The sequence below is a fragment of the Meleagris gallopavo genome, chromosome 1 (genome assembly GCF_000146605.3).
Source record: "Meleagris gallopavo isolate NT-WF06-2002-E0010 breed Aviagen turkey brand Nicholas breeding stock chromosome 1, Turkey_5.1, whole genome shotgun sequence".
Taxonomy (NCBI): Eukaryota; Metazoa; Chordata; class Aves; order Galliformes; family Phasianidae; genus Meleagris; species Meleagris gallopavo.
In genome coordinates, this window is record NC_015011.2 from 133,543,939 (window position 1) to 133,568,982 (window position 25,044).

Here is a 25,044-nt window from a genome sequence, read left to right on the forward strand (position 1 = left end):
TTTTATTTATGCTCTTATATTAATGTGGTTAATGTGTTTATGTAATTTGTATTTCTGGAGCTTCCAGTCAGAGCAGATTTCCATCTATAATATTTTTCCTCTTTATTCTTGCCTTTTATTGTAAATACTGCTTTTTGTAGATACTTTTGCACATTTTCATTTGCAGTTTTCAGGGCCTAAAGCCCTTTCCTGCCATCCACATTTCTCAGCCTCAATCATGCTCTGCACTGCACCTGTGCTCCTTGGATCTTGGGGTTCCCTATGCAGCAACAGGTATAGACAAATAAGATACAACACGAGAGAAGATGACTACATGACCACATGAAATCCTTGACCTGGGGCTCATGAAGTGCATTGCCAGCTTCCCATACAGCATAACACGAACTCCTGAATGCAGGCGGGCTTGGCTTCACCGTCTTTTTGTTCATCCTCCTCTTTCCATGGGGCATACAAACTGGCAGATTTACTGTCTGTAAATCTTAATTTTGTTTCACTTAGCCTGGTTCCTATTTTATCATCTGAAAACAGGTAAAATCACCCCAAATTGGTGGCCATTACAATAAAACATCATGCTGCCTGACCTGAGGCAGAAAAGCAATATAAATCTGTATTGCTTCTCAGAAATTCAGCATTACTTAGCTGGCAGAAACCCCTGCCATGTCACAGGGCTCAACTACAGCTGTCTCAATGTCCAGATAACCAAAAGCCTGCCAGTTAATCTTGTCAGATCTTCCCATTTTAATGACTTTGCCACCATAACACATACTGTGAAGCAGATGAATGGCAGGGCATGCCAGTGTTTAAAAAAGGGGATGAAATCCCATCTCTCTGCGCATAGATTGTAGTGGGAGTATTGCAATCAGTATTTGCAGGTTAACTGGAAAGAAAGAAGGAAAGAAAAAGAAAGAGGAAGAGAGGAAGGGAGGAAGGGAAAAATATAAAGAAAAAACAGAGAAAAAAGGTTCTCCTTCTCCTTATCTGTTTTGATAACCACTATCACACTGAGCATATCACAAGCCCTAAGGCACTCTGCGAAGTGCGTAATCCTGTCAATCTCTTTGGGGCAGTTTACCTGGGAAGGGCATTTGATAGGAGCTGACTTTCCTTTGCCAGCCTCAGCACTGAGCGTTATCAGCACTACCTATAAAGCACTGCATCTGCTGCGGGTCAGTAATCAGTGTAGGGGCTTTTGTTGGTATAGGCAGTGATCTCCTTGACCTTCAGTGGAGGGGAAAGTATAAAAACCAAAGCAGTTTGCTTGGGCAACTCTTTGAGCCCCCGTTGAATTTCTTCATTTCTGAGAAAAACGCTTTTTGGGGAAATTTTGTGGCAAAATGGCAACTTTAAATGAAAAGAAGACCTGCAGTGAACGGATGGAAAATTTCCGCCGTTTTGTCTGGAATCCAGAAACGAAGCTGTTTATGGGAAGGACCTTGATTAACTGGGGTATGTTTCTGCGCACAAGAGTCTCCTTTCTGACACCCTTAGAAATCTTGAAGGGATGGGGGTTGTTCTGACGAATGGGAGGTAATGGGAGGATGGAATTTTTTATAACCTCAATTCTTGGATGTGCTCCTGATCCACTTACAATATCCCTCCTCTCTGAATAGAGTCAATTAGGTCGAAACATTGATCCAAGAAGCTCCTGCAAATACTCCAAAGCATTTCTGGCCCAAACATTTGATAAGGACTACACTGGACGTATAGAATCATAGAATGGTTTGGGTTGGAAGGGATCATCTAGTTCCAACTCCCCTGCTATAGACAAGGACAGCATTATAGGCAATAGACATATTAACATCTTATTAATGGCTAAGTGTTATGGCTATAACATGATGCTGACATTGCTGTCTATAAGGGCTTCTGCTCCAGGAGAATTTGGCCTTGCTGCTGTGCTGGCGTTGTTCAGCCCTGCGGATGCCAGGCTGATGGGGCAAAGCAATGGCAGCACTGTGATGCAGGCCTGCACTGATGATCTCGACCTTAGGGCTAGCTGGGGAGGTGTGGGAAAATATTTTCTGTCCAATTCTCTGGAACTATGTTTCGCTTTTCTGAATTTCCTTTTTAAATTACTGCATGTTGAGTAAATCTCTTTTATTGTTGAACTAATGCCTGTTTCAGCTGAGGCTCCCTGTTTGTAGCTAAGCTTGTGGCTGCCACAACAATGTGTTTGATGATCTGATGATTTGTGTTCTGGGAACTGCAGCTCGGAACATTTTAGAGAGAGTCCCTGCACTTCCTGCAAGTCATAAGTGTAGCTGCAAGCTTCCAGAAGGTTTTCTTCTGATGGGAAACATGTAACTGTAGCCTATTAGCCATTCCTATAAACAAAAAGCAAACCTAATCCTTCCTAATTGTGTATACATTCTGCACATCAAAACCAGTGTTATTCTGAATCTCACCCCATAATGAAATAGCAAGACGGTGCATTTTGCTGGAGGTGAGATATGGGTCTAAAACAAGCATACCCAAAACACTGAGCTCCATGGTGCAAGCAATACAAGCAGAAGCTTCCTTTTGTCAGTGAAATCTACTGTCTCTTGCTCAGTCTGTGTGTAATAAGCAGCAGAATGGCCATAATGTGGGAAGCTGCTCCATGAAGCCACACAATCCTTCAAGCTTTAAACAACCCAAGTGTCAACTATGCCCAGGCTCGTTCCCTTCTTGCTGTCATGATGCCATTGGCTGCAGTGTTATGCAGCATGAGTCTGAAGACCCTTCCCCTCCTTTTCCCTCAGTGTGGATCAGCCTGTACTACCTGGCCTTCTACGTGGTGATGACCGGGATCTTTGCCCTCTCCATATACTCTCTAATGAGGACGGTGAATCCCTACGAGCCAGATTACCAAGACCAGCTCAAGTCCCCAGGTACAGCTACTACCTTAACCATCCCTTTGAACCTCAGCTTGAAAGCAACTAACAAATGTTAAATATTTTAATGAGCTGTGCCAGCAGCCCATTGGCATAAAATAAGGCAGAGAGACATGGAATGAGGAATCAAGGTTTGTGGGACATGATGTGAGGATGGAGAGGGACAAGACAGAATTAGCAGGAGATCACCAGCCTATCATTAGAACTTCAGCCCCCAAGTCATTTGTTATGATTTTTTCAAAGAAATTGCCTTTATTGATTGATTGATTGCATGCCTGCTGTATTTTGAAGCTTTCTTAGTATTCTCTCAGCTTGATGTTTGCTGACAGTATCATTTCTGTATAATATTAAGCACAGCGTTTTCAAGAGCTCTTTCTCACCAGGCAGGACAGCCCATTTCCTTATTGTAAATGCTGTGTTTAACAAGTCCTGGGGAAATCCACCGCAGTCATTGGGATTATTTTGTGATCTGCTCTGATAACGACACATCTCTCCTGCTTTGCCTTCCCCTCTCCTCCTCTTGAAGGTGTAACGTTACGACCAGATGTGTATGGACACAGAGGGCTGCAAATCTACTACAATGCATCTGACAACAAGACCTGGGAGGGGCTGGTGACAATGCTCCAGACGTTTCTGACAGGTAAAAAAGACAATTAGGTCACCTGCAGAATATTGGAGAAATGTGCTGTCACTTCTTCCTTACTACAGCTGGGAACCTTCAGGTTTTCCATTTTCTGTTTGCCCCTCTGAAATCAGAGATTTTGAGTGGAAAATACATTTTTCTGAAAAGCAGGAGCAAATCACTTTGTGAATCTATAAATCAAACATATGTAAACATGTATATTAAAAGCAGAGCCCAGCTTCATGGCTCTTTTTTTTTTTTTTTTTTTTTTGTAACTTTAATAAAAGAGTCTATCAGAGAGTAAAGAAATGGGAAGAGAAAGATCTACAGAACTACCATTTAAATTAATCTAATCATATTTATGACTACAAATATCAAAGTGCCATAGCAAGTCCTGTGGAGCCAGCACATACTGTCATCAAAGAGCACAGCCGAAATAGGTTGGGTGCTCCATTTATGTTCATAGTTCAATATATTTATATTCCCTGTAAGCCTTATTTTCACATTTCTGTTTCTCATACATACATTGAGAAAAATCGTATTTGAAACTGCCTTTTTCTGGAGCTGGCAACACAAATTGCCAGCCTTAACTCAATTTTTTATTTTTTCCCCTGGGTATTCTTAAAAAAAAATAAGAATTAAGCTTTCCTTGTTCCATCTAATCCCAATTTCACTTGAAGTACAATCTCCCATCATAGAACATACAACCTGATGTTGAGATAGAATCAGAGAATCGTTGGTGACCCTTCAAGGCTATCCATCCAACTCCACTGCAGTGAACAGGGACATGTACAGCTAGATCAGTGTGCTCAGGGCCCCATCCAGACCGACCTTGAGTGTCTCCAGGAATGGGGAATCCACCACCTCTCCATGCAACCTGTGCCTGTGATTCACAGCTTTTACTGTAAAATACTTCTTCCTTATATCCAGTCTAAATCTCCCAGATGTATAACGTCTCTACGAGAGGCTTCACAGGAATTTTCTTTTTTCTTTCACAAACCCAGCATATAGCCCAGCTGCTCAGCATCTGAACATCAACTGCACAAGCAACACATACTTCATCCAGAACACCTTTGATGGTCCAAATAACACAAAACTGTCCTGCAAGTTTACATCAGATATGCTTCAAAACTGCTCTGGCATCACAGATCCCACTTTTGGATTTCCAGAAGGAAAACCTTGCTTTATTGTAAAGATGAACAGGGTAAGTGCAATGCCAGACTGCAGAACAGTGAGGAATTAGTCGGGAAACACTGGGTCTCATGATTCTCAGCTGGGGAGTTCAACTCTGCTTTGCGATGTGCAGACAATTGACTCAGCTTTTCCCAAGACTGACTAGAGAAGCAGTGGGACTTTGTCACCATCCCTAGGAGAGTAATATGAACAGAATCTCTGAAGCTTTGGGGCGCTTTTGTTAGCATCTCTGTAGCGCTGCTGTCTGAGAAACTATTATGTAAAAGCTCCTCTTCTGTGGTACTGAGACCTTTCTGTTAAAGCGTTAAGATAGGACTCTAGGTAAAGTGACTTCAGAGATGTGCTTCTTGCACATTCCATTTCTCCAGCCTGCAAAGAAAATCATTTCAGGTAAAATGCAGAGCATTATAGTTTAATTTCAGTACAAAATGAAGAGTTTGTATTTGTCAGTTCCTGATAGACAAAATTCCTTCATTTTTGGTTTGGCTCGCACCCTAGGCTTGGACATTGAATATTTTTGGGAACCCAAAAATGAGATCCAACTGTGAGGGCAGAACCATGCACCTGATGATTGCAGGCAAAATTAGAGGTTTTTCCTGAGGAAGTTCTTTGTTTTCCTCAGCAAGGATGCGTGCAGGGTAGACAGAAAGGCAGTTAACAGGGCCCTGGGGACTTCAGTTCCTTCTGCCTTTGCTGCTGCAGGAAGTCACCCTACTACTATGTGGGACCAAATGGGTACTAGAGCTTCAGCCAAAGCAGAGGCTTCCTAGTAGGACATTCACAGTGCTGCTTTCTGAGGACCTCCCAGGCAATATCCCCCCACTACCTTAGTGAGGCGGTCTGACTGACGGAGCCTTATGCAGGAAGCATAAGCATTCAGCAGCATCTAAAGCTCAGTTCATCCTTTGCTCCCTTTTGTCTCAAAACCATCACCAAGATGACTAAATGTGTGCTTTCTATTTCAGATTATCAAATTTTATCCTGGCAACGGCACCGCACCAAGAGTGGACTGCACCTATGTAGTAAGTGTGTGAGGGCTGCACTGAAAGGCTTTGAGCACCACAGCTCTGACAGCCAAGTGGCCTAAGAACCAAAAAGCAACCAAACAAAAACCATTTGCAATTTGTTTTGCTCTCCCAGTAGTGAGGTTTATGAATGACAGTAACTCTTCAAAGCTTTCTGCAACTTTCAGCAGATCTGTGTTTCTTGGCAACAATAGCAGCAGATTTCCACTTTTATTTAAAGATTGGCTCTGAACAGATCACTGTACTTGAGAAACAGCAAAGAAATATTTGCAGGGGGGCAGCCAACAAATCTCTCTTACGTTGCCAACAGGGTGATGAGTCCCGCCCACTGGAGGTAGAATACTACCCGGTGAATGGCACCTTCAACCTGCACTACTTCCCCTACTATGGAAAGAAGGCACAGGTGGGTGCCCACGTATTTCAGTTTTAATTTTCTTCATCTTCTTCAGATAGTGATGGGACAAGGCGAAATGGCTTTAAGGGAAAACAGGAGAAATTTAGGTTAGATGTTAGACAGGAATTCTTTACTCAGAGGGCCGTGAGGCGCTGGCACAGCTGCCCAGAGAAGCTGTGGTGCCCCATCCCTGGAGGTGCTCAAGGCCAGGTTGGATGGGGCCCTGGGCAGCTGAGCTGGTGGGGGGGCAGCCCTGCCCAGGGCAGGGGTTGGGGCTGGGTGGGCTGGGAGGTCCCTTCCAACCCAAACTGTTCTGATTCTATGGTGACAATCTTTGTGTAAAATGAAATGACTGCAACTTTCCTATGATTTCATGTGAACTGGAAAAAAGATCTATTTTAAGATTTTGAAACTAGCAATGGTAAGATAAAGAATTTTTGTTTGTTTGTTTCCTCCTAGCCCACTTACAGTAATCCTTTGGTAGCAGTGAAATTTCTCAACATTACAAAGAATGTAGAAGTCAAGATAGTGTGCAAAATCATTGGAGCCGGGATTACCTTTGATAACGTTCATGACCCCTATGAAGGCAAAGTAGAATTTAAATTGAAAATAGAGGACTGAGGAGCGAGAGACACTTCTGAAAAGCGTATGTGAAGAATGACTTACCTGTTGTCACATTGACTGATATTTATTTTCTATGATTGCCATATGAATGTACTCAAATTACAGTGAGAGTAGACATTTTCTACTGAGAGGTAACCCATATAACTAAAAACCAGTACATCACTCAGCGTGCGAAGGAGATGGGAATTATCCCCACTGTACACAGCCTAGTGTTCCGTGGCTACACTGTGCTTAAACCTCTATGCAAATCCTTGTACAAAACATGTCTTCTAACCCAAGCAGGTGTGCTTTCCAAGAAAAGGAAGCATGGGATCAAAGCATTGTTTTTCGTCATTTTTCAAACTCTAATACATAATTGATGTATAATACTGAATATTGGATATTGTAGAAGCAGTAGCTAGAAAAATAAGTAGCTTGATATACTCTGAGATAATACCCTTCTCAATCTGCCTTGTACAGGATGTTTAAATTGTAAAGGGACAGTCTTTGTTTATCTGCATGCCAATGCATTGCTTTGTGTATCAGCCAACTGAGTGACTTCAGTTGACAGATCAATAACTGCAAGAGAAGAACTTTAAAGCGGCCTGTAGCTTTTCTAATACCTAGCACCTGTGATTTCTTTCTAACAATAAAAACACTTTTTTGGTTGGTTGGTTGGTTGGTTGGTTGGTTGGTTGTGGGGGTTTTTTGTTTTGTTCTTCCCCCCAAAAAAGAACTGCCATATAAAGCAATGAGTTGTGGGTTACCTGGAATAATCTGGAAAAATGAAAACGTTAAGCTAAAACATTAAATGAATCTAAACTTTGAGAGGTCCAGCCCTCCCACAAACATGCTGTGTCTGTACAGTATGTTCATCTTAGATGAACTGGCCTCACTTAACAATGTTCTAAGTACTCCTACTCCAACTCTCTAATTCCTTTTATATGTATATATACACATACATATACGCACACAAGTACACATACACACATATAAAAAATGCACGTACATTCAGTCACAGTATTAGAGACAATTGGTTCACCAACCAGTACAAATGAAAAAAGCCTGTCAGACTTCACGAACTTTTCTTTGACCAACACAATGAAGCAGTGCATTTCACAACTAAATACCATATAAGAAAAACAGATTCCTTTAGTTAGAGTTTAACTGGATGCAGACTACTGAGACACTAGAAAGAAAAGGCAGCTGGGCCATGTCCTCAGAGCAGAGGGATGGGCCATCCTTTTTCCTATCAGCTGTGCAACGGAGACACCAGACAGGGAAAAAGGCAGATAATAACATGACATGAAACTAGTGTTAACCAACTGCATTATTTTATCTATATCCAATTTTTTTTTTTAAATCCATTAACTTTTAGTTTCCAGACTTTTCTCTCAAAGGTATTAAATCTCATGAACCATGAAGGTTAGAAAAGATCTTTCAGATCACAGAATCACAGAAACAACAAGGTTGGAAAAGACCTATAAGATCATCCAGTCCAACCATCCACCTATCACACCTATCAACACAACATCCAAACGTTCCTTGAACACCTCCAGGAACAGCGATGGCACCAGCTCCCTGGGAAGCCTAAGCCACTGCGTCACCACTCCTTCTGAGAAGATATTTTTCCTAATATCCAACCAGAACCTCCTCTGAAGATGAGATGCATCTTCCCGCAGCATCCATTGACAAACATTTGTATAACTGCCAATCCCGTAGTTGAAGCATTAAGTCTAATACTAAAAGTCACACTCAAATATTAACAGGGAAGAAAAATATCAATACAAGCTCTTCAATGCTTAAAGGAGGCTCCTTGCTATGACTATCAGCAAATTAAAACATTTGCCTTCCAGCTTTCACAGCTGCTAAGTACTGTATATAAAGTCTTTGCTTAATGGTTTCACACAAGGACCACAGTGTCACAGCAGTTGCCCTTGGGAATTCCACCTCATCATTTTATGCAACTGTTTTTCATCTCTTTCAAGTAATAAAAGACTGATACTGACCAACCTGCAGCAAATAAAGGTATCTGTGTGCTACTTGCAGTAATTGGATGGAGAACAATCGCAACTTGCATGCCTGCAAAAAACATCACATGCTTTGCACACACAGCCCCTTCACAAGCTTCATCTCTTTCCGACACAAAACATTCAATCACAAACAAGATTATGTTGTTTAATAGAAGATAAAAAATAAGTATGAAAGAATATATATATATACATTTTCTCCTCAATTTAAACATTTGAACAACTTTGGACAAAGTTTGCTTTTCACCTCTTCCAATTTCTTTTTTTGATACCAGAGTGGTAACAGCTGATGATTTCTGAATTGTGTTTTTGCAGATGAGGGCCCAAGGCCTTGCTAAAGCAAGCACTGCTCAGGCACCACATGCAGAAATTGGGCTCCTACATCCATCACCTGCTCTAAAATGAGAAAGAACTGAATTCTGAAGATGCTTAGGGGTAACGTGCTTCATCAGTGTGCTCATGTGTCAGTCCTACTCTTAGCAAAATGAGCATTTTATCATTCCAATTTCATGACGTGTCAGAGGGTTTTTACCACCTTTACCAATTAGATAGCCGATTTCAAGCAGTCTGATTTTGAATTCGAGTCTCTAATTCTTGTGTTGCTTTCCTTATATTGATGAGCCCCTTACATCGATGTCATTTTGTGTGATCTGATCTGACAGAAATCCAGACACGTCTCATGTTTCTTTCCCACAAACCAAAAGAGTTCCTTAATCTCATACTAGAAGACTCTGACCTTTGATTTCAAGTAACGAGGAAAGGATCTTTTCATAGTCTTTTCCAATTGTTCTAATAATGTTTTTAAATGGCGAGGCCAACAAGGACACAGTTCCTCAATGCTGGTCCTGCTGTTATGTATCCAGAAATCCAGAAATGTAAAATCACCTTACAATTAATGACTAGTTCTATGCACACATCCAAATATCAGACTAGTTAATTCCTTAAAACACTGTGTAGGAGACTTATATGCAGTTCCCATCTATCGTGGCACCAGATCACTCTGTGGATCCCACATTTTCAGCACATAATCTTATCTTCTGTACTGTTACCTTGAATTCTTTCTTCAAAAGATGTGGTTTACACAAAGCACTTTGGTCATGCCTTGCTTGCCAAGCAATCCACATTTATCTGTCCTCTTCATTCTTTTCTAATCATATTATTTACTTTTTAAAATAGATTTCTTTCCACGTTACTGAAGAAAACCTTAAGCATCAGTTCAGCGTTACTTGATGCAACTACTCAGCCAGTGATAACACCACAAAAACCTTCCTTTGATTCAATGGTAGGCATTTTTTAACCCCTTAACACACAGTGTATCGATATGGTAAAGCACCAATTTAAAATCAACAAAACTGGAAGTGCTTAATGATATTGAAATATAATCCAATATAATTTTTGCTGAGAGGCAGATCTGGCCAGTTGAGCAGCACCATAACATCAGATAAGGTCTTCTGTGGTAACTGCTGCAAGAAGAAAATGCCTGTGCGCATCCATTGCCCTTCATCTTGCTCTCAGCATCACCTGCATTTCTGCTTAGAAACCCCATCCTAAGGAAGGCAGCCTCCTCCTTACTCAGCTAACCATCTTGCTTCTTCATGGGAGCCTAGCAACATCTGAGAGCTTCTGAATATCAGCTGAACTTCCATTCTTTTTCTGCTAAGTCCTAAGGATGCGGGCAAGCCAGATGATCCATTTGTGAGACTGTTCAAGAGATTGATGCATGGTATTCTGTAACTTCCTTTTTTTAAGGGAGCATATAATAACTCAGGCTGGCAGGTACCTCAGATGACCCCTAGTTCAATTCCTGCTTAATGCAGGGTCAGCTATGAGTGTTCAAGCATGTGGAGGAGCCCTTACCACAGAGCAGTTATCTTGTCTTTGCGGTGACTCCCTTTGTGTAAGTAACAAACCCTGACTTTAGGCAGCGTCCTGCAGGGTAACTGAGCCATTTCAGTAACCTGTGCTTCCAGGTCAGAGCAGAGAGTGTGATGTATCAAAAAGGTTTAAGGTGGAAGCGCACAGAAGGCATTAGAAAGACCTGTTCTGAGGATGTGGGAATGCATGACAGAAAATGAGGACTGGGGAACATTGGATGAAAAGTCAGGACAGTAAATGTGGGGTATGAAAAGTCAGGACAGTAAATGTGGGGTTTTGAACAGAAGAGTTGGACTAGAGTGCAAAGACTGGCCCGACAGCCTGAAGAGCAACAGGACTGAAACTAGGAGACATGAAAGAAGAAAGAACACAGTGCATGGTATTGCTCTTTGCATCGTATGATATCAAGATTTATGAGAAGAAATTAAATTAAAACAAAAAATCTGAACCCTCTGTAGTGCAGATGTGGTATTCTGAGAGAGTCAGTTCTAGGTCTTGTGATGAGGAGGAGTGATATTTTCTAGAATAATCCTAAAATTAGAAAAACCACAGAGCTTGTTAAAAATGCCCATGCGCGTTTTATTAATAAAAACTAACAGTGCCAAGGTTAAACAAGTCAAACAATTATAGTCTCTTTATATTCCATAAAATATTACAGAAAAGTTTATTTGTGTTTCAATAAAAAGACTACTGTCTTAGAATAGGCAGCTGACAGTATTTGTGCAGTTAATTGTTTGTGAATAAATTTAAAAAGACTACCACCTGCCCTGAAATTCCTTTTATAAAAATGAACTATTAAAAATGATTGACAAATTTTGAGTTAAAAAACTTAAAACATTCTCTATATTTAATTTCAACTTTATAATAGATTACAGGAAGATGCTTATGAAACAAATACAAACATTTGTTTCAGTACATGTCTTTATATGATAGACTTATAAGTATGTAAACAACTATATAATAAAAAGTTTCCAAAGTCTGCCTGTAAGAAATCAGGCAAATTTTACCATAAGCAATAAATCATTCCAAACCTTCAAGACATTTTATATAGCTGCACCAGCTGGCAGTAAACATTTGCCAAAAAGTTTGTAATTCTTATGTCCCGACATACAGTGACAAGTATATAAACTTGATGGAATCATAATGTTAGATATAATTTAAGGGAAAATTAGTTCACAACAACATTTCTGGAATTTAACATGTAAAAAAGTAGGACGTATCTTTCCTGTTTGGTTCTTTGGACACTGCATGGTTAACAAAACACACTACTACATTAGCTCACTATCCCTCGAAAAGTGGTATAATCAAAATACACTCCAAATAAATTGCCATTCAGTGTATTCATTTTCCACAGAAGGACAGCATTTTATTTCTCAATGATGTGTCTACATTTTCTTTAGCAAACTTAGCAAGAACATTTGGGGGCAAAATCCATTTTCCTTCAAGTAAAAAAAAAACAAAAACAAAACCAAATAAAACAATAAACCAAAAACCCCTAAACCAAGAGTAAATAAAGGCTCTGCATTAACACACTGGTATCAAAAACACACATCCACACCACATTTAAAAATATCCTACATAAAACAATTCTCGCTTGCTTATCAGAGGTGCATTTCTAAACTCAGAACTGCTTACCAACACTTTCCTCGAGGGATGGGGCAAAGTTATTTGAGACTTCTCTCCCTAGAACAATTTATTCCTGAAGCTTGCTGAATTTTAACAAGTCTACAAGCAAAGGGCATCAGTCGTCGTCATCGTTTTCATTAAAATCGTCGTCGTCGTCATCGTCATCCCCCACGTAAGAAACTGGTGTTTCAACTCTGGAGCCACTGTACTGAGATCCATTGGAACTCGTAGCCAACATCCCATCTCCACCATTGGAAAAGTCACTAAAACAAGAAAAGTCCAGTTGACAGTGTTTAATGATACTTCCCAGATTACTGGTGCTTAATTATCATGCGTCTTCTCCATCTCTTTAATGCCACTGCTACTCTGTAAATTAACAGATTTTGAAATGGTTCTTACTACATTTCTTCCACAGGGTTGATGATGAAATCCTTTCAGAACTGCTTTCATAAATATGCTTTCTAGACTTCATTTGAAAGTAGGTGTACTTAATGCCTAACAGCTATTTAAGGCCCAAAATATTTTGTAGAACCTGACATGAGGCACCCCAAGAGAATCCGATGCCTTCAAGAAGCATTAATCTTGATTCAAAGAATTTGAAAAATGAAGAATTCATAGCTTCTCTTGGTTATTACACAGTCAGCTACCATGGCTACATAGTATATTTTTAACTGGAAATTTCTTTTTCCTAGATGAATTATCTGTATCCAGAAGTGTTCTATTTCAATAGTCAGAACATTCCTCATTACTTGCTATTTTTCTGAAGCTTGCTACTGTTAACTTTATCTAGTTCTACATTCTTAGTTGCAAATTCTTGAAAAAACATTTTTCTAAAAATCATAGAAATAACATCTAACTTGACAAATATTCATCTTTAAAATTGTTTTCAAAAATACATTTGCTTGTCTACTTTTAAACTTAATCCACTTAACGTGCATTATCAATCACACAGTCTTGTTGCATGAAGCTAACTCAAAGGCTTGGGAGTCTATCATTCCATGAAGTGAAGCTACTTTCAATAACATTAGTTATATTTCTACTCTTCAATCTTGAAGAAAATGCTGTGCTTTGTTTTTTGGCTTTCCCTTTCACTTAACCTAGAAATGGTGTTCAACCAGCTAACTGCACACTTCCAAGGTTTCAAAGTTAACTAGCAGACCAAGAAAACCTCTTGGATAGAGCCTGCATCTGAAGTTGTACAGAGAAGAAAGAATGGATGTAGTGGATGGGGATGGGGATGATGGGTGGGAAGGAAATGGAGCACACCGTAGAAGCTTGCAAGGAAAATATATCAACATGACACTTTCAAGTCATACATTCTATGCATTCAAGTCATATGTTCTACACATTTTTTTCAAAAGAAAGATACCAAGATATGTGTCTAGCTATAATTATGAAGAAACAAGTTCTCCACAATTAACCGTAGAGACAATTTCAAAACTAAAGAAAAAAGGAGATTTTCCCTGCTTTCCAAGTTTAGAAACAAAAATCGATCTCCCACACAACTAAAAGGATAAAAACAAGTGGATCTCATAACTGAATTATCCTAGTGACACAGAGACTGGGATGAAGAAACTGGAACCGACATCTTCAGGCTTAGGATAGCTTTCTCAGGAGAGTTGACTGAATAAACATATAGCCTTTATTTGCATTGGCAGCAGTTTCTAGCATCAGGCATGCTACACATCTTGTAGTTTCCTACTGCCATGAACACATAAATATGTACAATAATTAAACAATAATTAACACTACCCTTTTCCAACCTCCTAAGAAACGTTAAGTGCTAAGAGTTCTTGTGTTTCTCACTAGGGTAATGAGCTACAATCAGTCAATACTCCAAAGTTGTTCTGATTTTCTTTGGCAAACAGAATGCTTTAAAAGACTAACGCAATCACAAAGTAAGCTTTATCTTTAGGAAGGACTTCCTTTCAACTCTAAGGGAAGGCAGACTAGTGAGGAAAAGTGTCTTCAGGAAGAATAAAGAAGAATAAAATGCTGCTTCCTTGTCTAAAGATATCCCATCAGTACAGGAGTTTTTCTACTAACACAAATGACTTAAAAAATAGCCAAAAAACTAGGACTTCCTTAAGAATTTAAATAATATAGCAATTTCCCCAGGCACTGACAAGGCACTCTCATGAAAAAAGCCTACATATTTTGTAATTTGCGCTCACCTTATTTTACATTGCCCAGACTGGATCAATGGCATGACAACAGGACAAATGCAACTGACCTTTTATATCAAGCTAACTTTCCATACACCATCGGACAAACATATGTCAGATAATGAACACATACACAGGTAATTGGCTCAGCTGACTGACTCACTTCATTCAAGCGTTTTTAACAGCGTTAAATATTTCAATAACATTTGAGTCATTTAACAACTCAAAGCTCACACAAGAGAAACTTCTGATCAGTGCAATGACAAAAAAACTTGTCAGTAGTTACTGCATAAGGAAAAAGTGCCTTGTATGGCAAGAGAATAAAATATCAGTTAAGCTCTGAAAAAGCATATAGCTGTACAAAGTTACATAAAAGACGTGACTTGTCATTCTACCAGTGTATGATGTGGTTTAAAGTTCAAAGACAAAAATCTGTTTTGTGCTAGATATCAATAACCAAGTGAGAACTGTGCCCTGGTTAGGTCTTAGAAATATCTCTTTTCTTGTCACAAACTCAAATCTAAATAAAATTAAAACCTGCCTACTCAATTTATTTTCCAATACTTTTAAAAAAGTTCTTTGTTGACACTGTTAAAAAACACCAATAGTCAAATTACAGTGATATCCAGGGATAAACTCAAGCACACTCCACGCAACATTTAATCAAACCATAACTAGTTTCACAAAATACTTCAGTTGAATTTAATTCTTCTTCATGCTCACAGATTTTAAACATTTATCAGTAATTACATCTCACCTGGCTGAAAATCTTGTGCCATTTGATGCAGAACCTGACGAAGATGTGACATATACACTGCTGATTGATCCCTGAGCCATTTCTGTAAGAACAAACATACATGTCTCAACACTTCGGAACACACTCATCTAATTCAGTAAAATGCTTTATTCTTTTTGAGTCCAGAGAATGAGTCTTGCAGCCAATACAACGAAACATATTGATGCCCTACAACCAACATTCTTGATTAACAACCTAGTGACTGCAACATTTCAAAATGAACATGATTTTAAAGTGAACAAGCTAGATGTCTTAACTATTCCTGTATATGGAAAATGAATAAATAAAATGAAGCCATGACCAAGTTCACACGTACTCCTCTTCCCTTTGCAGATGAATCAACTACAAATAATGTCCTCAAAAAAACCTCACCAAATTACATAATGAAAAGATTGCATGAAGCAATGCAAAAAGTGGTGCTGTAAACAGCAACAGTCCATTTGCTAAGAATGTTATTTATTTCCCAAAGTACATTAAAAAGCACAAACATCTGACAACTTATAAATCTACAGCACAAACCAGTGGAAATTAGCTAAAGCATTTTCTTGAGTTCATAAAAAAAAAAAAGGAAAGGAAACCAAAAAAGAAGGAAAACAAAATAGTTCAAATAGTTCCTCTTACACTAACTAACCTGTCACATATGGTTCCAAAGCTTTGGGAACCAAACTCCTTGCAATTTTTAGGTCCTCTGCTGAACAGCTTCCAGATTCTAGCCCACAGGCCATTCCCATTCGTTTTAGTACTTCTATATCATCATGAATTTCAAAAGTATTGTCAAAATTAAATAGATACTCAAACCTGTAGAGGAAAAATGTCTCAATTAGCTTGAATTACTTTAACTATCTTACCAGACACTTCTAGTTTCAGGAATTGCAGAACTTCAAAAGCTTAATACAGTGTTAGTGACACACCTTCTTAAGTAATCAAAATTTTCAAGATATATGTATTTGACAGCAAATAATTAAAAATCATACACACTAACCTTAAATCAAAATTTAAGCTAAAATTAAACATAAACTCAATTAAAATTAAAATTCTGCATACTATATAATCTTTAACATGTTTAACAGATGTTGAAAATTTCAGTTAAACATTTAAGTATTTTGCATATCGATAAATATTTCTCCTATTCCTCTCTTTTTACTGGCAACAGTCGACCGCCTACCAAGCAATAATTTTTGTTTTTTTAAGCTTTATAGTAACCTAATGGTGCAAGCAGAAACCACTACTACATTCAGTCTCAGATGAAAAACCTAGATTTTTGAACTGAAAGCAAGGAACAGCAGTTCTAAAAACAAAATACAGTCAAGTCTGCTGGCTGTATTTCATGTTAGGGCCAAGCTGACACTCCAGCACTGTATACAACTTAAGCAGAGCTGCCTTACTTGGCTTTTAAAATTTCTAGTTCATAAATCTTACATTACTAAATCTGAACACTATTATTCTTTTTATTAAAATGCTCTATTCAACATTACTAAGTTTAACTACACATTGGCAATCTATAAAAGGCACGATTTATTTGTATTCCATTTTAACAAATGTAAATTAACTCTTCAGTATAGATACAGAACTCATAGCTGTACCAAAAGCCAGAAAGAAAGCTTTGTTAACTCACTTGTCATTTGAAATACTGCAATCAATCACTGTTTTCTTGCTGGTGTTCACAATGATGAATGGCAAATGGATGACAGAATTGGAAGGTGGCGGTCGATTTGCCTGCTGTTCTGCCTGACGATTTCGCTGAACGAGGTTCTTGAAGGCAATTTGCTACAAAAAGCAATGGTGATATGGAACTCTGAATTAAAGTTTCAAGATTCAATTAACCTAAAAAATCCCCCAGTGAGTACCAGCAGCACATGAACAGAGAAGTGGACAAAAAAGTTCACCACATTCCTGAACTTTAAGATGCAAGAGAAAAACAAAAATTGTAGTATTAAAAATATGATAAAGATTAACTGAGGGAAAAAAAAGCATTTTCTAATAAAACTTTATCACTACAGATCCCTGAATAGAACTTTGACAGAGAGAAAAGACAACAACTGTAAAAAGCAAGTTTCATCCATCTTCATAATTCTGCTTTGTTTAGTATTCCCTACTAGCTATCACATTCCACAACAATAGTTGAATTATTAAGACTGTATTTTTGCTGAAATTATATGCTTGAAACAGTTAAAAGTGTGGGATGTGAATGTTTGATATTATGTTTCTGAAACATTCAACTAAGATTTATAATTTCACTCTCGAATTTCCTCAGAATGGAATTTCCATATGAATGGAATGTTTGTATGTATGTTCTTATGTTTGCTAGTCTTTAAAATTATTCCAGTTAACTACAAAAACTCAAGTTACATTAACATCTTACACTAAGCTACCAAACTAAAAATATTGTGTTTCTGGTCGGTCATGGAATAAAACGAAATAAACAGGAATTTATTAAAAAATGTAAATACAAAGGCAACAGAGGCTGATAAATATTGGATAGTTGTGGAACTTGCAGATCCACAATTGTCTTTTCTTTCTGCATCCCTGAGATTCTCATTCTTACTGCATACACAACAGAACCACTAAGGGATACAACATAGCGAACCAGCAATACAGTGACTTAGGGGATCACTGCTTCCTACAAAATACAAGGTGGAATCTGGGAAGTTCAAGTTGCCATTTTGCAACTGTTCCAATACAATTAAGCCACCTACATAGCAGGGCAGCAACGTTCAAGAAAGGCAAGACAAAGATCATTATGAGAGATGACCTGTTACAGTCAAGCTATTTTATCTGAGAACTACTTCAGAAAAACATTCATTGGACAATTCAAAGGAGTACAATATCAATTATTGGTCCCGTCTGCATAAATTCTGTTTAAACATACAACTACAGAAAAAAAACCCATCATAGCTCATAGAAAGTTGCTGCCTTCGCCAGAAACAACAGTCAACACCATGGTCCCAGTGCTACCTTTATCCCAAAATTCATTTCTAGCCTTCTTAGATGTCTCCCATTCCCCATTGGCACAAAACAACAGGAATACAGATGTAAGTTACCTTGCCCTATAGACAAGAGTACCTTGACTGTACCTGTAGAATGAGTTCTTGTAGTTGAGATTGTTTTTGCTTTATTCTTTCAAGTCTTCTCTGTTTCTCCACCTTAAGACAGTAACAAACTGATTAGTTTGTAGGTTTTAAATAGTGTTTTGTATCAACATTTTCTCCCCTTAAATTGTTTAAATACCAGAGAAAGGAAGGCAACAAGTGTGTCAGTCATTAACATTCTGCAGAAGATGCAGAGATCTACAAAGTCTCAAATCAGTAGTACTGATGGAAACTGTAACAAAGAGTTAAGACATCGAGGAATAAAGTAGAATATATAAGGAAGAGCATAAAAACATCTTTGTAAGTAGAAGCTATGCCTCGAAGAGTTACCCATATTCTGTGAGGGAGGCAAAAAGCATGTGGACCAGAATGATCTTGTCTGCTTCTACACAGCTTTTAAGTTCTACTGAAGAACTTACCAGGAATAAACACAAACACCTCATTCTCTTCTGGTAAAGTACATTGATTTATTTAAATATCTTACATTCACTATCATGCAAATGTGGGACTCTTAGGATGCTTATAAACACAATAGAAAAATTCAGCCAAAACTCAGGAATGACACTCAGTAAAAAAACATTTAACTTCCAAGGCTTGTAGTAAGAAAATGTTGATGTATTTGCTTAAGTATCAGAAACAAAAGCAACCTACAACAATAAAGAAGGATCATGCACTATTTGCATCTACTGATTGACATTTAACATCTATCACTCCAGACGCATCACTTGACTGGCATCTGGAGAAAACAGTATTCCTGATTCTTGATTACCACTAGTGTAATGTTGGAAATACACATTAATCATTCACTTTGATTTACTTCTAATTAGAACCACTTGAATTACTTCAAAAAAAAAAAAAAAAAATACAAGCAATCTGGAAGCTCAGATGCATATTCTGTAAATACAAATTAGAAAGAAAGTCAGAAGGGACCAAACTATTCTACTTTTTATCTCAGAAGATCATATGCACATGCAGAATAAAAACGAATTCAAGTTTTTAATCAAACAAATCCATTGTGAATTTCCTATATGTTTACCTCTAAATTCTGACATTCCTGAGCCGAGTTTGTAGGTAGACCAATCCATTTGATTTCCTTCTTCTCCTTAGAGATAATGTTCATGGCCATGAGGACATTTAAGGCATCATAGACACGTCGTCTAATATTCTTCTGGTCGTAAGCCTGCTGTAGACATAGTGCATTAATCAAAAACATACCTGATAAATGACAAAACATTTGAAAATAAATACATTACAGCAAATGAGTAAACTTGGCTATTATCTGAGCTGTTTAATTTAGTAACGGGAAAAGAAATCTAAGTCTCCCCATTCACTTCACATGTAACTAGCCTCCCATATACTCACTGATTCATTTGGTGAAATGTGATCATCAGGGGTAGTGAATTCTGCAACCAACTCGTCTGCCACCTCATTGTATGAGGTCGTTCCTTTTCTTTGTACCTTCTCACAAACCTTCATAGAGAAATGACGTAAACCCGTGCCGCTCTTCTCTCCTTTTCTGTTCCGCTTCCTAAACATACATATAACATGTTTTTTAAGGAGATTTGAACTTTGGAATACTTAATATCTCTTTTTAAATACAAACACACTGCTGTGAAAAGCCAAGGTCTTCCCTTTTTTTCTACTCCTCACCCTTCCCAACATTTTTTTTGTACGATCCCACCCTCTCCCTTTTAAAATTTAAAGTAACTAATGATTCTATTATCTTGCTGTTCAGACAAACCAGAAGAATACAGTCACTGTATGTAGTTTTGGTTTTTTTCCAGTAAAGGTCGAGTTCTTAACTCAAATGATAATTCAGGATATAGTCATTCAATCTGAAGTATATTTTTGGACATCCTCCAGCAAAACAGAAATGTGAAACTAAAAGCTGAGTCAACTCAGATGAATTCCTATGTCCTTTTAGGAGCTGAATTCTTGAATTATAAGTAATGAGAGAACACCTGTCAGTGTTCACAGAAACATCCCAGTTGCTTTTATGACAGGAGACATCATTCTTGTGTAACTGTATCTGATTTTAGTACAGTACACTTTAACACTGAAGTGCTCCTGATTTGAAGGTAAACAGACTGTCTTTCCCACACTGCTTTCCCACATGAAGAGCACATACACTATCACAACAAACATTTAGAGCAAAAGTTCTAAGTAACTTATTGATCCTTTGTAACTTTTATTTTGCTCACCCAGCAGACCACGGCGAAGAATCTGCAGTCTGGTTTTGTGATACAAAATGTGTGTTAGGTGTATGTGGACTTCCTACCAGGATAGTATTTGGCACTGAAGGTCTCTGAGGTGTACCGATAACCTACAACAAAGATAAAAATCATTTGGAAAATAACCATAACTAGCCCAAGATATTCAGATGCTGTATTATTCAAGAATAAAAAATGCATTATTCAAGAATAAAAAATGCTTTCTTTCTACATACTTGTAACAGATGCTTTCAACTTAGACACATTAGCAGCACAAATGCCTTCAGACCACACATCGCATGGCTAAAACACTCCTTAAGCAATAATCATTTATATTTTATCCTTCCAAAATGAGCTTTTCATGCTTGCTGGGTTTCTTACAATTGGAAACAAAACAAAAAGCCCTGCCAGACTACATCTGAAGATGCTGCTGTAAATTACTGTTAAAATATAAATGTACAGAACAAGAAGATTTGAAAATCAGTAAAAGCTAAGAGAAAACAGTGCAGTTGCACGGAATTCTCTCCTACAGGCAGCCTCTCTCTCACCTCAGAGCTTAAAACAAGAGTACATTAGAAGAGAAGATAAAGAAAGTGTATCTTTCTCACTCACTGAGAAACTATAGCCATATTATAGCTATAGTTAGGCCATTTCTCAAAGAACATTTTTAAGAAGAGCTGGAATAAGCATCTTCCAGGCATGTTCTAAATGTCTGATCCCACTTATTTGTTTTTTTGCTCTTAGATAACTGGAATTCCTGCAGATTCCCAGCTGTGACTCCGTCGACAACCCTTTCACTCATCTCATGAAAAAAAAAACCAAGTCTGGTTCACCAACATCTCAGAATGGCATGAAGACTGCCAGTGTGCCATTCACATAACACAGACAATAGACAGAACAGAGGAAAGCTAGTAGTCAATCTCTGTTTCTTCGGATGCAGTGACAGAGGACTGGAAGGGATTGCTTAACAGCTTGCTTGCAGAGGTCAAAGTTAAAGGGTCCCCCTCTATACCCTGGCTTCCCTATTCCACAAACAGTCCCACCACCACCCTGATGCCACATCAAGAATTCCTAAGATTGTGTAGTAGAATGAGAGGCCAAGCCAGCACAGGGGAAAGAATGGAATTACAAAGCTCAGAGAAAAACAGATCAGTTGGCAGCAGCGAATGCTGGAAATCTACTGTGCTCAGTACTACTGCTAAACATCCAGCAGTACAAAGTAAGTGGATAACCCCACTGGCTGAAGTGGAAAACTGAAGTCTGTTTGGCAAATTCAAAGCCTGCTCAGCATTCCATCTCACAGAAGTCTGCAAACTAGCCAGAATAATATGCTTTTATGCTATACGTTTTGAAAGCCACGCTTTCACATAAAGGGTATGGCTCAGATCTAAGTTCATGTATTATGCAAATAATATATGTGAGAGATAGAGAAACTTAGAAATATTCTAAGTATCCTTAAGAAGTCTAACATTCCTCTCGAATACTGAAAAGTCTTCATATAATGACCAATCATATGTTAAGACTATTCCGTTTCTCTACAGAACACAGAGAAATGGATAAATCCTACAGGCAAAAATGAAGTTCTTCAATGTGGGATTACTTGCTTTTCTTTTTAAATAACCTTCTGAAATTCAATTACTCTCACAGTGACCACCAGGAAAAAAGATCAGCAATTTTCTTTTCTTTTTTTTTTTTTTTGCTGAAAGTTGCATCTCCACCAGTTTTTAAACACAACTTCCACAGAAGCTTAGTATTTGTACGTTTGGTTCTAAGGTCCTCTCTCATTACACTGCTTCCAAACATCCAAGATTTTTTCAGTATTTCAAGGACATGAAATGCAGAAATACTCCAGAATTCCAGAAATAACTTGTAAGCCTCTACTGGTAACCAAGTGAAGATACTTGAACAAAGAGGATGTCGATACCAACTGTCTTATTCAAAGCTAAACACGTATGGACTGACAATTAAGGAAGACCCCAAAGCCTTCCTTTCAGATTTGTCCAAGAATTACTTGGTATTCTTATTGTCTCCTTAAAATAAATGCTGATAACCCTAGGTTACTCACAAGTTCACAGATGATCATACTTGCATTAAAATAACACTAAGAGTTCAGTAGAATGAAGTCACTGGGACACTGGGAACATCCTAAAGTGAAAGCTTACAAATGGAATCATAGAGGATAATAGAACAAATATAGTTGGAATTTTAGGGAAAACAGAGAGGGAAGAGGCAAAGAATGAAGTCAAAGTAGAAATCCACTGTATCTCTACATTTTTAAAATGTTTTTAGATTTAGGAAGAACGAGATTAAAAGTTCATTAAGAATAAAGAAGATCAAAAAAATGGAAAAGAACAGCATGATAGCCTTCACAATCCACTTCACTGTACTACAGCGCTGTTACCATTAAAATTTTTCTCCTGAGAATAAATATTACCAACTGAACAAGAATACAAGCTCAGAAAATTAAATATTTAAGTATTAAAAACGTGGTTTTACCAGTCAGAGGTTAAAAAGCTGAGCAGGGTCACAAGCAAACTCAATTCTGTTTCCCAAGAACATCTTGCTTATTGGCAAAAAAAGTATTATCTCCTCAGTTTTCAGGTTTCTACCTTTTTCTTGCTATCATTCTGAATTGTAAGGCCAGCATAATTTTATCCAAAAATTTTCTCTCGATATACACTCGAGATTGAACAAGAACTCCATCTCTTCTCTGCCAACATAAAACTAAGCATCTCATTTTGTACTGATAAGAGTTCAATACAAATATGCTGATATGGGCCACCTTTTTTCTTACTTAAAATGTTTAGAATAACACTTAAAATGCTGACAAATTCTTCATTGCAAGCATGAATTTCACACAGTGATCATACTAAGAAAGACACCATTAAGAAAAGCAATTTCATGTTACCATGCAAGACTGAAAGTACACGAGCATTTGAATTTAAACGCAATGAAAACAACAATTTACAGATGTATAATTTGTGTATATGCACACACACAGGACTGTAAACGTTTATTTACTCAACCTTCAAAGTTTAAAAAGGCATCAGATAGCTTGTCATTTCATTATCAAACCCTGGTTTTGATAACTTAAGGAAAAGTCTTCCATGTTACCAAAAAGAATGTTTCATTTTCAACACTAAACTCACAGCCTCACAGTAATGCCCAGAAGAGAAACTATGTGCCACTGTGATATACAGAAAAAAACATTCTCTTCCTACTGCTAGTTACTGCATTTAAATTAAAAGAACATCTAACAACTCTGTCCTTGGATATTTATTGATAAAATATCTCTTACTGAAGAGCTAAATTCAGCTAAACTCATTTTAATAAACTCTACCTTTCCAAGCAATTGCTGGAGGTAGTGAATTCACCACTGCTACTGGAAATGCATACAATGAATAATCTGCAGTTTCACTGACACTTCGTTAATCAACAATCTTTAGTCTATCTCATATGGGACTCTTCAAACTATGTGAACCTCGAGACTTGAACGTAGATATTGCAGTTCAATTCAGAACATGGGAGAGTGTAGAGGTTTGTGGGTTTCTCATTGCTTTGCTTTTTTTTTGTTGGCTTCTTGGTTTTGCTCTTCTCCCTCACTGTGTTCTTCAAACTGACAGTTACACCAGAGCAGCTCTCTGAACATGGTAACAATTTCAAAGTACAGCTAATAAGCAGTTATAAAGATAATGAAGAGGGACTAGACTTTCCACAACAGCTGTACAGTTGAAGTGGTACAGTTTATAGATTTAGACAGTCTTGCTCCTTAGAGCTTAAGAGTTGGGAAAGGGGGATGGTAAACTGTTTTTGTATCAAGAAACTCAAATGGAAGACAAATTAACTTTCAGATCTTTACACAATACAGTCGCTTTCCATAAAATGAGTTGAGACCTACTCTCTTCAGATCACCACATTTTAATTCTGATCACTACAGAAGTGGCTTCTTATAACCTCTGTATTATCCACTTCATTATTAGATTCCTTGAATCTTAATTTCACACACCTCACACAAAACAACAGTAAAAGTTAAAGCAAAAGGATACCTCAATTCAGAATTAAAAAAACCACAGTATTGCTTCTGATTTTGTTCCACTTGACTTCAATCTCAGCAAAAACGTGCTAGGAGAATTCATTTACATGTCTCTATGACAGATTTCAAACAAACATGTGAAAGACCCACTGATTAGAAGCGGCAACACTAACAAAAAAGAAAGCAATCTGAATATTCAGGTATCTGCCTGTTGATTTGACTGTCATTTTCTCATTTCCTTCTGCAAAAGCACATTTGTTCTAATTTAGTAAGTCTATTAAAACTAGAAACATTTAGACAATCTGCACATGACAAGTGATACTGAATATCAGCAACTAAGATTTACAGCATGTAAGTTAAAAAAAAACAACACATCTCCTTACCACTTGTTGTGCAATGTTGACATTAGATCGTCCAAATGTTTTTGGCAGGAGCTGTTTTCCGAGTGTATTTACTGTAGAGGGATGAACAGCCAATAGAGAAACAACTCCTAAAAACAAATAGAAGCAGAA

General features: G+C 37.8%; 2 protein-coding genes across 3 annotated transcripts in view; one reads left to right on the forward strand and one right to left on the reverse strand.

The window, feature by feature from the left end:
• Positions 1 to 1,155: 1,155 nt before the first annotated feature.
• ATP4B (ATPase H+/K+ transporting subunit beta) lies at positions 1,156 to 8,739 on the forward strand. Its single transcript, XM_003203201.3, has 7 exons — positions 1,156 to 1,446; positions 2,739 to 2,867; positions 3,397 to 3,510; positions 4,497 to 4,696; positions 5,652 to 5,708; positions 6,022 to 6,114; positions 6,565 to 8,739. Exons 1-7 carry the CDS (start codon positions 1,335 to 1,337, stop codon positions 6,724 to 6,726), a joined length of 867 nt encoding a protein of 288 aa, XP_003203249.2. The 5' UTR covers positions 1,156 to 1,334; the 3' UTR covers positions 6,727 to 8,739.
• A 2,429-nt stretch (positions 8,740 to 11,168) lies between these two features.
• TFDP1 (transcription factor Dp-1) overlaps positions 11,169 to 25,044 on the reverse strand; it is a 38,715-nt gene continuing 24,839 nt past the window's right edge. Inside the window, exons 3-11 of one of the 2 annotated variants that reach the window (XM_010728394.2) lie at positions 24,916 to 25,022; positions 20,491 to 20,612; positions 19,652 to 19,817; positions 19,326 to 19,469; positions 18,275 to 18,343; positions 16,816 to 16,967; positions 15,832 to 15,998; positions 15,162 to 15,243; positions 11,169 to 12,502 (exon numbers count right to left, since the gene is read on the reverse strand). In XM_010728394.2, the coding sequence (XP_010726696.1) occupies positions 12,355 to 12,502; positions 15,162 to 15,243; positions 15,832 to 15,998; positions 16,816 to 16,967; positions 18,275 to 18,343; positions 19,326 to 19,469; positions 19,652 to 19,817; positions 20,491 to 20,612; positions 24,916 to 25,022 (1,157 nt within the window). In that variant the 3' untranslated portion in view covers positions 11,169 to 12,354. Of the gene's footprint in view, positions 12,503 to 15,161; positions 15,244 to 15,831; positions 15,999 to 16,815; positions 16,968 to 18,274; positions 18,344 to 19,325; positions 19,473 to 19,651; positions 19,818 to 20,490; positions 20,613 to 24,915; positions 25,023 to 25,044 lie in introns of both variants that reach the window. The other variant, XM_019623466.1, reaches the window with a different exon arrangement.

Excerpts from the sequence above, each read along its gene's own strand:
- ATP4B (XM_003203201.3), top strand. The coding sequence starts at position 1,335 with ATGGCAACTTTAAATGAAAAGAAGACCTGCAGTGAACGGATGGAAAAT. Across the intron at positions 4,697-5,651 it reads TTATTGTAAAGATGAACAGG|ATTATCAAATTTTATCCTGG; the intron begins GTAAGTGCAATG and ends TTTCTATTTCAG. Across the intron at positions 5,709-6,021 it reads GAGTGGACTGCACCTATGTA|GGTGATGAGTCCCGCCCACT; the intron begins GTAAGTGTGTGA and ends CGTTGCCAACAG.